At 50.7% G+C, this 12058-nt stretch overlaps 1 protein-coding gene across 2 annotated transcripts in view; it reads left to right on the forward strand.

The window, feature by feature from the left end:
• bnl (branchless) overlaps positions 1-12058 on the forward strand; it is a 60778-nt gene that overhangs the window by 15756 nt on the left and 32964 nt on the right. The window contains exon 2 of one of the 2 annotated variants that reach the window (XM_043426929.1): positions 7555-9599. In XM_043426929.1, coding sequence (XP_043282864.1) covers positions 8342-9599 — 1258 coding nt within the window. In that variant the 5' untranslated portion in view covers positions 7555-8341. Of the gene's footprint in view, positions 1-5412; positions 9600-12058 lie in introns of both variants that reach the window. The other variant, XM_043426928.1, reaches the window with a different exon arrangement.

Raw genomic sequence — 12058 nt, forward strand, 5'->3', positions numbered from 1 at the left:
GATCTTTTATATCGTATTTTCATAGCATTTTATTACATTCTTGTGATAAAAATATTCTCGATGCGATTGTTTATGAATTTAACGAATAATTTAGACTTCAATTAAATCAAGATAAAGTACTCGCTACCTGGACTGGTCATAGAGCGGGCGAACCAACTTTAAAGAAATTACGCGGACGCTGTACCGGTTGACCCCGCGCGGCGGCCCAACCCCCGCGTTCGAGCGGGGCACATTCGACCCCTTAAAATTGAGAGAACGACGGGACGCGGGCACACCCAAGTCCCCTGTTCTCGTAATCCTGACAATAGGCGCACGCAGGCATATTTATAACGAGCGAACCGCGTGCGCGCGCCTTCTCCTTTCCTCTTTCTTCCTCCTCGCCCCGGGCCCACAACCTCCGGCTTTTTTGTCCCACTAAAAAACGAGACAAACTAATACGCCGCGACGGAGGCGCCTGCAACAAGAAAACCACCGTCCCGAGTCGCCTCTATATCTTCGCCTGACATTAATCACCCCGAGGAAAAGACTCACCAAGGCACCAGCGAATGCAGGACTCATCTCGCCGGACAAACGACGCGTGAATTCGTTTTATCCCTACTGCGCGCGCTCCTTCCCACCCGCATTTCCACCTTCGATCTCCGCCTCTATCTGGACCTTGGATATAAAGCTACTCTCACCGTTCCCCTTAGACCGATTCCAGGAGACAGTCACTCTCGATTTTCACGTCGAAATACCATTTTTACAGGTTTTTGAGAATTTTTTCAAGCTTCTGGTGACACGAAACTCCAGCAGCGATTGTCCAATCCAATTTTCTCGTGCGCACAATGACTCTAAACTCGGTGATTAATCCGTTGAAAAATCGACTAGAATAGTTCAGCATGAATTTATGTAAATATATGAAGCAATTTGAATAATTGCTTTTAACATTCTTCGTCTCGTTCCCAAGACAGAATCCAAAGTCTTATTCTCGAGTGATGTGAAATGAGTCATGCGACAGTTTTAACCCAATTTGTCAAGCGTTTGCGCTGTCTAGCACTTCCATCTCTTCATTCCTTAGCTCAGAGATTGTCAAAGAGTCTCAGGGCGTGTACATGCGCCCGCGGTCCCACGATGCAAGTATTTTCCAGACGCGTAGCACACTAATTTTCCCGAGGTTTTCATTAATAATCGTCGGATAGGATCGCGCACCGCGTCGTCCGCGTCGCCGGAGTTTATTTCTTCTTCGTTTATCTCTCGCGCGGGGATGATGTTCCGGGCGTCGGAGTGTGTAACAGGGGCACGCGAGAGAGCGCCGCATCGATACGGTGGTCTTCCAATTTGATCGGCAGCGTGACTCTCGCTTCCACTCTTCGTGACCCGAGCCTCGGTTTTTTAAAGCGTGTCACCAGTTTGACCGATTGCTTTCATCAATCATGAGAGCAGAGAAGGGACACGAAGAGGCTGCAAGGAGAATCTCTCTCACTCGGGGACGATGGTATCGGACGTTTCTAGCCGGCGTTCAACTCCCGCCCTGGGACATGCGTAAACAGTTTAATGAAAAAGGGCAGATTTTCGTGAAATCCAGGAAATGTAAAAGTTTGGCTGAAAAATTCGTTGATTTATGGCCGAATGCAAAGTTTCCGGATTCGCATAAATTCGCTCGTCGGCCAATGGCTTCGGTATCGAGGCAGAAAGGAAACGTTGATATATACGGCGCAGCAGGTACGAGTTAAGGAAGGTGCGTGGGGCTAAAATTTGACAAAGTGTACCGCCGGGCTATCCGCGGATGCTCGGGGACAGTAGAATCGAAATTCATAATTAACGAAAGCAAAAAAAATGCGTTTCGAAACGGTTCGAATCATTGATTCATCAAAGTTGATTCACCGCCGTTGGGCGCTTCGCGAGGCGTACCGATAGAAAATTTTTCACACCTTTCGATACAAGAGTAATGGATTCCCTAGGATAGTACATTTGATGAATGTTCCGCGTGGCGCGTTACCAAGAAAGTCCTCGTGAAAAGCACCTTAACGAATTGCCAGCAAGAGCTCGGCTCATAAGCGTTCTCAGCCTCGTTTTTTTCACCTTCTATATCGATCATTTCTCATCAGCTGGTTGGCAAACATTCAACATTTCACGCTGTGTACCCACCGCACGCAGCGAGTCCTCGTACGTTTTTGTACCGGGATTTCAAAGGCGTGCGCGAGAGCGCCCTATCATTATCATCTTATTATTATAAACGTTTTCGTTGGGAGTTGCGGGCGCGAGGGAACGCGGTCATCAAAGTGGCAAATAAAAGTCCCTTAACGAGAGGGAAGGCGCATGAAATTGCGCGTTAGTTTTATCGCGAGGGTGAGCGCGCGATAAAGACAAAAAAACGAGAGTGCATAAGCCTCGGGGGCAGAAATCACTTCGCTCCCTTATTTACCTCTTTCGCTCTCTCTCTCTCTCTCTCGTTTCTCCGCGGTGTCGATTCCCTCCCGAACGTGCCTCGTTTATTGAGCATCGCGAGAAGCGAAAGGACCTGACTGGCGCGATTAGCCACGTTGACTTACGGAGAGATGCGATCTTTCAATTGTTACGAAAAGCGCTTAAAACTCGTCGACTATCTAAAGTCCCGATCCGGAGAGCCTACTTCGAGTGCGTTTCTTTTTTCCTTCCACATTCCAGGCCCATTATCATTCGTTTTCTCTGGTAGCTTGAACCGCGTCAGCTCGCCCGGGTGCGCACCTACGAAGGTTATTAGCTGGCATCTTTGTGTGGCTCAGCCGATAAGCAAACACGATTTTCTCGCCGGTCTATTATTATAACAAAAAAAAATCCGCAGCCGATTGCCGCGACGACTCTTTTCCCTCGGCGCGGAGGCTGCTCGCTCCCTTCCTTAAATAGCGAACGCGCATAATATCGGCGAGCAGAGTCGTTACCGAAATTGCGAAGCTCTCGCGCCCGCAACGACGTAATATTCATGGCACGTCGTGAGGCGCGGCCTTGAGCTGATTTCCGAAACAGCATCGCCTCCTTTGAGGCTTGTTTATCTTGCCACATGCTCGCGCGACCTTTTTTCGCGTACAAACATTCGGCTAATTTGAGTCGAGAGGCGTACTCCTCGGAACAGGACTCGTCTTGCGGGAGTTATTCATCGCTCAATATTCTCTGAACGCGTGTATTGTGAGCGATCCTCTCGAGCCTCACCTCCGTGACATTGACTCGAGCGGATGGTCCTCGAGCGCTCGGATCAGGAAAGGATTTTCGTCAATTGAGCTGTCAATCTCGTTGAACCCGTTGCATGAAAAAGTTTCAAGTATAAATCGTGTTTTGATTGAACGAACCTGGAAGATTTCGAAGCGGAAGATGACCGCTCCGTTCCACGATGATTCCTCGAGCAGGGTGCATCGTTTTACCGTTTTACGCGCGCGCACAGAATGACGAGGGATTTTAATGAGGGATGTCGAAGATGCAGGATGTCATGAGCCGGACCGCGGCGAGGATGCGGTCTCTCGATCCAAGAGAAATCGACTGAGGTTCGAAACGTGAAGGAGTATCGTTCGTCATAATCAGAGCCAATCATTATGTCAGATTGATCGAGTTATCTAACGCTTGGGAATGACGGGTCCTGCGTCGGAATAGGCTCGTGTAAGGATGCGACGGCCAGCCTGCGTGAGCGATTAGGATCTCCGGACATTTCTGTTTTGCCGCAACGATATTTTTATTTAGTCTTGTTTGAGTGCATAAATCGAAGCTACTGGCAGTGGAGGCAGCAGGATGCGCTCGAAGACGGGGAAGATGTTCTTGGGATCGATATAGGACGAAGCAATGTCGAGTCGCGGGGAAGGAACTTTGAGAAGACAGTTCGGTGTCTCAGGGTCGCGCGTGTCCCGGTGGAAACCTCCCACATCGAAGGATCTTGATTATCATATTTCCCTGTGGGAGAACGGCCCTCGTTTGTCGCTCCTGCGAGGATAAAACGAAATTCATTAATATCGCGTGGCATCGAATAATAGGCGGCTTCGCGTCTAGACAAATCAACAAGGCACAAAGTAGGGAGAATAATTAAATTTTGTATATGCTTTCGTGCGGAGTTTCGTCGTCGCGGTTGGTCAAAAATCTGCTCGCGCGGAGAGGATTATCGCTCCAGGGCGGTCCCATCCGGTCTGAACGATTCAATTGCAAATTTTGGGGGCACAGCGCGAGCGCGGTCCCCCGCTGATGTTGCTCTCGCAATTCTAGCCGGGCGAGTGGATCGCTGACGGGCCTCGCGCAAAAGCTGTTCAGCGAAGCGCGCTCGACGCGGAGCAGAGCGATGCAGCGGAAGCGAGCAGAATCGCGGGCCGCGAACACACGCGGAATCGCGAGCTCCGGCGTCTGTGTATCGAGCCCACCGGAGCGTATCACCGCCCCGGGCAGCAGCCCCGCGACAACCTTCTTCCTAATACTCGCCTTCACCGGGCGGGCTTACCATCGTTTAATATTCAATTCCTCCCATGAAAAAAAAAGCCTTCGGATTCGTTGGTCCGCGTAATGAAGAGTCAGCCTAGAAACAATCGTTTTGAAATCAATTAAGTACGTTTTCGAAATTCCGCGCTAACGCAATCGGCGAGCCAAGCACTTTTGACCTGCCTCGAACCCGAACATCTGATCTCCTGCTGGGAAAGAGTCGACTCGAATATCTCGCAGGCGATTCCTGGCAAAGGAAACAGTAACACGGACAAGATTTCCAAAAAGACTTTCTCCCGTCTCGAGAATCTCTGACGTCTCGTCAGCGGGTGTTATCACTCGGTCGAGCGGTTTCCCTGAGTGCGCTTAGCGTTTCTGGCCCATAATCCAAAGTGCGGTGGTGCTCGCCGCCCCTGCTAGCTCCGCGCACGCACTGGCGCCTGCCCTAATCGCAGATATTCTACCTGCGCCCGCGTTTTTTTCTTCCCCGTCACTCTCGCTCCACGTCGGGGGTTAAACCTTGTCCATGTTTACGAGCCAAGAAGCTTCGGGAGGTGAAAGGAAGATGAGTGACTAACGAGGATCGGTAAATGACGACGGAGCAGAAGGCGAGTCCGCAAGCGAGTGCAAACGCGCATTGCCTTAGAGAGCGAACTATAATCCGAAAGTGCGAGGAGCATCGTTTCCTCCAGGGCTCATCCGGGTGACGGCGCTATTATCAGGCCCACAGGACGACGAGTCCCGCTTCTCATCTTTGCTGACAGTCCGCATATATACCCTCGTAAAAGTGTTAACAATCTATAGCTATGTATAAGAAGAACGCGAACAAGTTTTGCTCCTCTCGTGCCCTTGGCCCGTAGCTTGGCCCCGCTGTCTCCTCGACTGCGAGGAGCATGGCAATAGAAATCGAGACCTCCGGGGGCCCCTGACGATAATATTTCCGTGAAAAATGTTCTTTCAGAAATACCGTTTCACTGACGGCTCAAATTATTCTGTCGACAGATACGCAATGAATCGTCGCGGAGTGTCTGCGAGGGAAGAAGCTCGTGAAGAAACTGACGTTAACGGACGGAGGTTCTCGGTGCAACCGGAACGAATCGAGGTCGTTTGAGAATCGACGTTTCGTTTTAACATTCCGGAATTTCCAATCGACTCTGAGCACCAACAAAGTATCTCGAGGAGAGGACATAAAAGGGATAACTGCAGCTCAAGTGTTAAGAGGTTACGGAAGAGGAGGATAAGGAGGGACGAGAATCCCGCGAGTGTCTGAAAACAAGGAGACCGAGAGTCTGGAGAGACCCGAACAAGAGGCTTGTCTGAAGCGCTGTCTAACACAATGCGAACCGCACTCTCAAGATGGCGACAGTCGGTCGCGTGCTGCTCGTGACACCGAACTAGTATTTATACAAGAATAAAGGGGGGAGATAAAACGGAGTGAGAGAGAGAGAGAAAGAGAGAGAGAGAGAGAGAGCGAGAGAGTGGAAACAAGAAAATAGAAGAAAGCGAAGTATCGTGATGGGAATGGAAAGACGTGGGCGTATCAGAAGAGCGCTCGAAACAGAATTAAATTGGACGAGGAGGAGTCAGAGGGTGGCGCGAAATCGGGCCTTTTTCGAGAAGGATCGGCTGCTGCGAAGAAGCTCCGTATAAAAGAAGGGATGAATGTTGCGGAGGAAGCGAGTGGTTAACGCGGAGGATGCGAATTGACGATTGCCAGTGACGAGTTCGCTCCTGTTACTCTCTCGCGCGCCTCTTTTGTCTCTTCTCGTCTTAGCTGCGCGCACGTGTATCGCTCGATCCCGATAGATCGGGGTGTGCGTACACGTTAGTGTGTTTATAAAAGAGCGTGTATAAGGACGCGCGTATATTGGGCTCGACGAGATCCAATACACATTGAGAAAAGCAACGAGAGGCTTACACCGGGGCTGGTTTGCCACTGCTGCTGCTGTTGCTGCTGCTGCTGCTGCTGCTGCTGCTCGACACAGCGTGGCGGCGCGTGCTGGTGTGTCGGTCTTCACTGCGGTACACACGAGAGAGCTCGAAGTGCCCGAACCCGAGAGCCCCGCACTGCCGGAGAAGAGAGAACCGCGAGCACGCTCGTTCAGTAGTTTCTCGGACGTCGCACCGGCATCATCCGACCTACGAGAGATAAACTTCCCCCGACCCCCTTTTTTACAAACGTTATTGTGCTTAAATCTTTAGTGAGACAAACTGCGGAGAGGAGCGGCCTGTCTCCTCGACTCAGATCCGATATCTCACCGTCGACAGGCCTTTACACTCGTCACTCTCTTTCTCCCTCGCACTCTTCGACAGTTGCTCCAATTTTCACTCCTCACCGACAGCGTGCGGTCACCCGCTCCAAGCCCCTCTCTCTCTCTCGCTCTCTCTCTCTCTCTCTCTCACTCACTTTTTCTTGCTTCCCACGAGACTCGAGTCTCGTTCCTTTTCTTTCGATCCCCACCTCCTCCGCGTCCCCCGGCACGGGCGTTCGTTCCCCTTTCTCATTATTACACAACGACGGTGTGATTGCGCGCGTGCAAAAATCAAGAGTTTAAGATCGACGATTCCGCACAGGCGTTATCTCGGCCGAGAAGAGATCGCGCTGCTGTTACTCCGAACTCCGACGTCTCTTAACCTCCCGGTGTTTATTAGCGGGGAAGCTCTTCCGCAAAGAGGCACGGAAATAAAGTCTGAAAATAACGAATCTCGATATTGATTAGCACGCGCGCGAGCTCGTCGCCGATCGATCGAGTGGAATCGATGGCGCTTGAATCGCGGGTAATCCGATCGGGCGTGTTTACACAGTGTGCGACATTCGGTAATGCCCCGCGCACGCTCGTACCTCGTCCTCGTTGCTTTTCCCATTCGGGTTAAATAAAAATTCAGTGGGTTTGCCGCTTATCGAGAGTTGTTCGTTCATCCACGAGCGAAGAGGGATTAAGTGACGAAGAGGAAAATAAAAAGCAGAGTGCGCTAAACTACCGATACGCGAGAGTGATGCATTTTCGAACGTTCAAGTGATTTTGTTTCATTTTATTTTTGTTTTTTATTCCCATCGTTAATCATATACTAAAAATACGAAAATGAAGAATTTTTTACGAGCGACATTTCCCACGTGTTTCAACGTAACGCGCGACACTCCAGTGATTATATACGAAGTGCATGTTCGCTGATTCCGGAAGAAATAGTGCGGTTCACTTGGCAACGGAAGTCGTGCGAAACAAGACGAGAGACGGCCAAGACGCCCGTTAAGGCGAACACGACGAGCTGGTGTTTCTTGTGATTGATTGGGAACGATCGAAACGCGCGCGAGAGAGAGAGAGAGAGAGAGAAAGGGAGAGTCAACTTGTCCGTGTTCGAATAGCCAGTGTGGATCTTTGAACAGAGAAAAGAAGCTTGTTGTTCGAGGATTACGACTGCTAACAGATCGAGGAATCACAGCTGACGGTCTGCGAGTTGCTTCATCGCGGTTGTTCTTTTACGAGGATTATTTGTCGGGTGGTGTGCGACCGACGAAAATCCAACCGCCTCTGTTGGCTCGAGGGGAGAAAACGTTTTCTCGTAAAACGAAATAAAAACAGTTGCTCGGGGAGGTTCGACGTCGAAAGAAAAATGTTGCGATACCGGAAGCAGGAATTGAGCGTCTCGCCGCGGAGAGTTGCGAGCTCGCTCATAAATCCTTATCCCCATCGCGGGTTTCCCGATTACAGCCTAGTCACTCACCGCGCCATTGCGGAATGATCGATCAATGAACGATTAAGCAGAGGAGTAGAGCAAACGTTTCAAAAGTTCACAAAGACCGATACGACTGAGAAGACGCAAGAGAAGGTGAAGCTCGTACGAAAGAGAGAAAGAGAGAGAGCGAGAGGAAAGCGAAGAGGAAGAAAGGAAGAGAGAAAAGTGCCGAGTACGGCGGATTCATGAGAGCGTCATGCCCGCAGTGATCGACACGGGCGGGCCAAGGGTGCTGCACTGTGTTGAACGTGTCGAACGCCCGATACCGAGAGCACAAACGAATCTCTCGTTTCTTCGTAGCGCACATCGTAACAGCGAGGTCAGGAAGCAGCAGCCTCGTTTGCTCGTCGATGAGTCGATCCGCAGGCCCGAAAGCGTTGCTGAGTCACCGGGATCGCGCATCGATCCGGCAGAAAAGAACATTCCCGGAAACAATGAGCTGGGAGAGTTTTTCATCGATGAAAGATTGTCAGCAGCGGTACCGGCGCGGTTCCCGAGCGCCCTCGGATCTCTCGGCGTCCCCAGGGAGAGGAGCTCCCGCCTCAGGCACCGGAAATATTACGATGCTTTTCAACGGCGTCAAATCAACCGGAGAAAACGTCTCTGTCACGAGAATAATCCGAGAGAGCTCGGCGCCTCTCGGAGTGCGAGCTCCTCGGGAAAGCGAGAAAGCCCACGAGCCAACGAAAATGCCCTACGAAACGAGCCACCGTCTGCGACTAGTCTCATCAACGAGAATCTACGTCAGAGGCCACCGCCGACGATCTTCCTTGCAACGGATAATCATCAACTTTCCACAACCTCCCCCCGTCACCTGACTCCCCCCTCCTCCGCAGAGTGCAATAAACCCGAGGGCATAGAACAATCCGCGGATATCGTAATGAGGCTCCTCGGCGGCTGTGACCTCGAACCGGGGCGTCAAACGTCCTACCGAGACATGAAAAAATCAGTCGCGAACTCTAGTCAAGGCGTTTTAAACTCTTCGAAATACGAGTGGCAAAACAAGTGCAAGTGTTTATCCTCGATAACGAACCGATTCGTTTCGATAACGAGCGAGAGTGAGAGCAAGAGATTTACCACCAGGGAGAGGCGAAAGAGGCACAAGCCTCGCATCCACCAACGCAAAGAAGCTTCCTACCTTCAATTGGCCTTCATTCTCTTCCTCGTTGCCTTCGGTAACGGCAATTTATTCAAATCTCCTGGCTCCGGCTATTTTGGTGGTAGAAGCGCGAGTGTTGGTGCGGGGCTCGGTGTTCTCACGATCGGTACGATCCTCGGTACCGTCAAGGCCCTTCCCGTTGATCTCGACGCCGGTGTCCGGGCCGAGAGATCCGCGAATCTCAGTCACATTTCCGGAGCATCGCGCAAAATACAGATGTACATTAAAAATCGTCATCTACAAATTCTACGAGATGGCACCGTCAATGGATCGACGGACGATACTTCCGAGTACAGTGAGTAACGCCAAAATTTTACCTCTCTCTCTTTCCTTTTTTTACTTGACAAATTCACTTTTCGAGATTTATCATAAAAATGATGAAAACGAGGCAACGAGGCTCGAGATTCTCCGAGATTTATTGCGAAATAACAAAACAGTTGAAACCCAGATTGAAAAAGCGCGATAGAGTTAGCGCAGTTTCATCGAGAACACCGTTCGATTTCGTCCCTTCGCAGCCTCTTAATTATATATCCGCGCGAGTCTTGTTTTCGTCCACGCATTGTTGTTGGCCCAAGAATCGTCGAGTTTAACGGTAGAACGTGAATGCAACTGAAACTGGGCGGTCCGATCCAAAAATACTTGGTTGTGAAGGAGCCAACGAGTTTGACACGAAGCTAAAACCCCGCAGCGGATCGTTTTCGTAGCCGCCTGCTTCGAATCTCAAAGGTCGATTCTCGTTCTTTCGTTATTCCTCGTGAAAATGTGCTTCAATGAGAGCGAACTTGGAGGAATTTTCTCGTGCGTCTCGAGAATGAGAGATTGTGTAACTGCGGTACGTGTGTGCGGGGAAGGGAATAGCGTGACTGCTCGAATCTCGGTACAACTCGTTGCCCCGCGGAGTTAAACATTCCGCGTGTATTGTATCAGGTTCCTATACGCGTATATGCGTTGAGGGCAGGGGTTGAGCTCCGGCGAGTGGTGCGAGGGACAAGGAATCGAGGGAATGAGCCGGCTGCAACGAGACAGCCTAGCGGCGGATCAATCATCGTGGAATCCAGTTCCCTGGAGCGGCTCATTCCTAGATTCATTGGTGCGCGTTCCTCCGCGTTTCGATGGACAGCTGCTCCGTGAGTCCGCGCTCTCCTTTCCTACGCGCATGTACGCACCGTGGCCCACAGCAATCGTATCAAGATCGCAGCACAGCCCTTTCTTCCGGACGGTTGTACATCTATCGATGTCCGCAGTAACCTGTCCTCTCCTTTTCCCTAATGAGAACTTAAGCTGCAAGGGCCGCACGGCGTTTGTTCCCTCGCCGTAACTCGCACAATGCGCGCGAGTGATCCGCCTCACTATTTCTTACCCCAGGACGTCGACGCACAGAACTTTCCACCGGGGAGCGCTTCCGATGAACTTTTAAGGACTGCGTCGTTATTGCTCTTGTAATTATTCGCTCCGTTCTCTATTTTTGGAAGCAATCTTCCCTCGACATCCATCTTAATTAAATTCTCCTTTCTTCCTTTCTCAAGACAATCCAGACGTTGACGGACTCCGCGGTTTATGGCTCTTCGCTATTTACTCCGGCCTTGCAGAGTCCAGCTAAGAGGCGAGGCGCTCGAAGGAGATGTTCCGAGAGTGGACGCGCGATTATAATTTTCTCGTTCGTTCCATGTGTGAGTTGAATTTCGTTTGAAAGATTTAAAAAAGTGCCTTTTTCCCGGAACGATTTCAGGGAATTTTCGGGAAAATTGAAAAAATTTGAAGAGTCGTTGCTCGTGGAATGGTTAATAATTGTGCGGATTATTCCCGGGGAGACCAAAACGAGGTCGATCGCATTGATGCCTGCAACATAGCGCACGATATGAGGAACGATAAAGCTCCGCGACTGCTGCGGGCGTGCAACGATTCAATGCCCCCGAGCGATGTGGAGCCAGAGTACAAGTTCTCTCTCCCTCGTTATTCTCTTTGGCTCCCTCGTTCTCACTCTGGCGTTGTATCAGCCAGTCATTAATAGCGAGTGCGCGATTAGTCAAAGCCGGAACTGTCGACAGGGTTCAAGAGGTTGCGACCTAGACGGGCAGCGGTCTGTCAGCTGCTTCCGACGTAAATAAGCCTCGGTGCACCGAGTCTTTTGTCGAGTTTCTTCGGTTGGTCAGAGTTTGTCTTTAACTTCGTTATTTGATGGAGAAATAGCCGGGGCCTCAGAAGAGAATATTCCACCGTTTCATGAGCTCGAACGCAGCTTTTTATTCGCCTCCATCGTGCCCGATCTCGAAGATGAAGTTTATAATTGAAGCTGCGGCAAGATTCCTCGATCACGCGATCTCGAGCGGTCTTCCATTGCGGATATAACGAAGCGGCGAGTACGCAGTTTTCGTTTCATTGCTACCTTCGACCTACGCCAATTAGCGAAGCCTCGATCCTCCACCGCGCGGGGGCCGGCGGGGCGAATCGAGGAAAAAGTCTCGAAAGCGTGCTGCTACACCGCGATCGATTATTTCCGAGGCGATAAATTATTGAGGGAGTCAATCAAGATCCAACGAAAAAAGCAAAACCGACAAAAAATGGTGAAACGGTTATTATGCGACAGACGATTATTCCATTGAGCGTTGCATCAACGGCGAAGAGCAATCGACTCGAAAGCCACTTACGTGCGCACCCACACACGCAATCACTCGCGATTAAACATAGGCGCGTCGGGTGGCAAATTAGCGGATGGTTCCGGGTCAGAATTGCTACCACGGAACTTTTGCTGTA

The sequence above is a fragment of the Venturia canescens genome, chromosome 8 (assembly GCF_019457755.1).
Source record: "Venturia canescens isolate UGA chromosome 8, ASM1945775v1, whole genome shotgun sequence".
NCBI lineage: Eukaryota > Metazoa > Arthropoda > Insecta > Hymenoptera > Ichneumonidae > Venturia > Venturia canescens.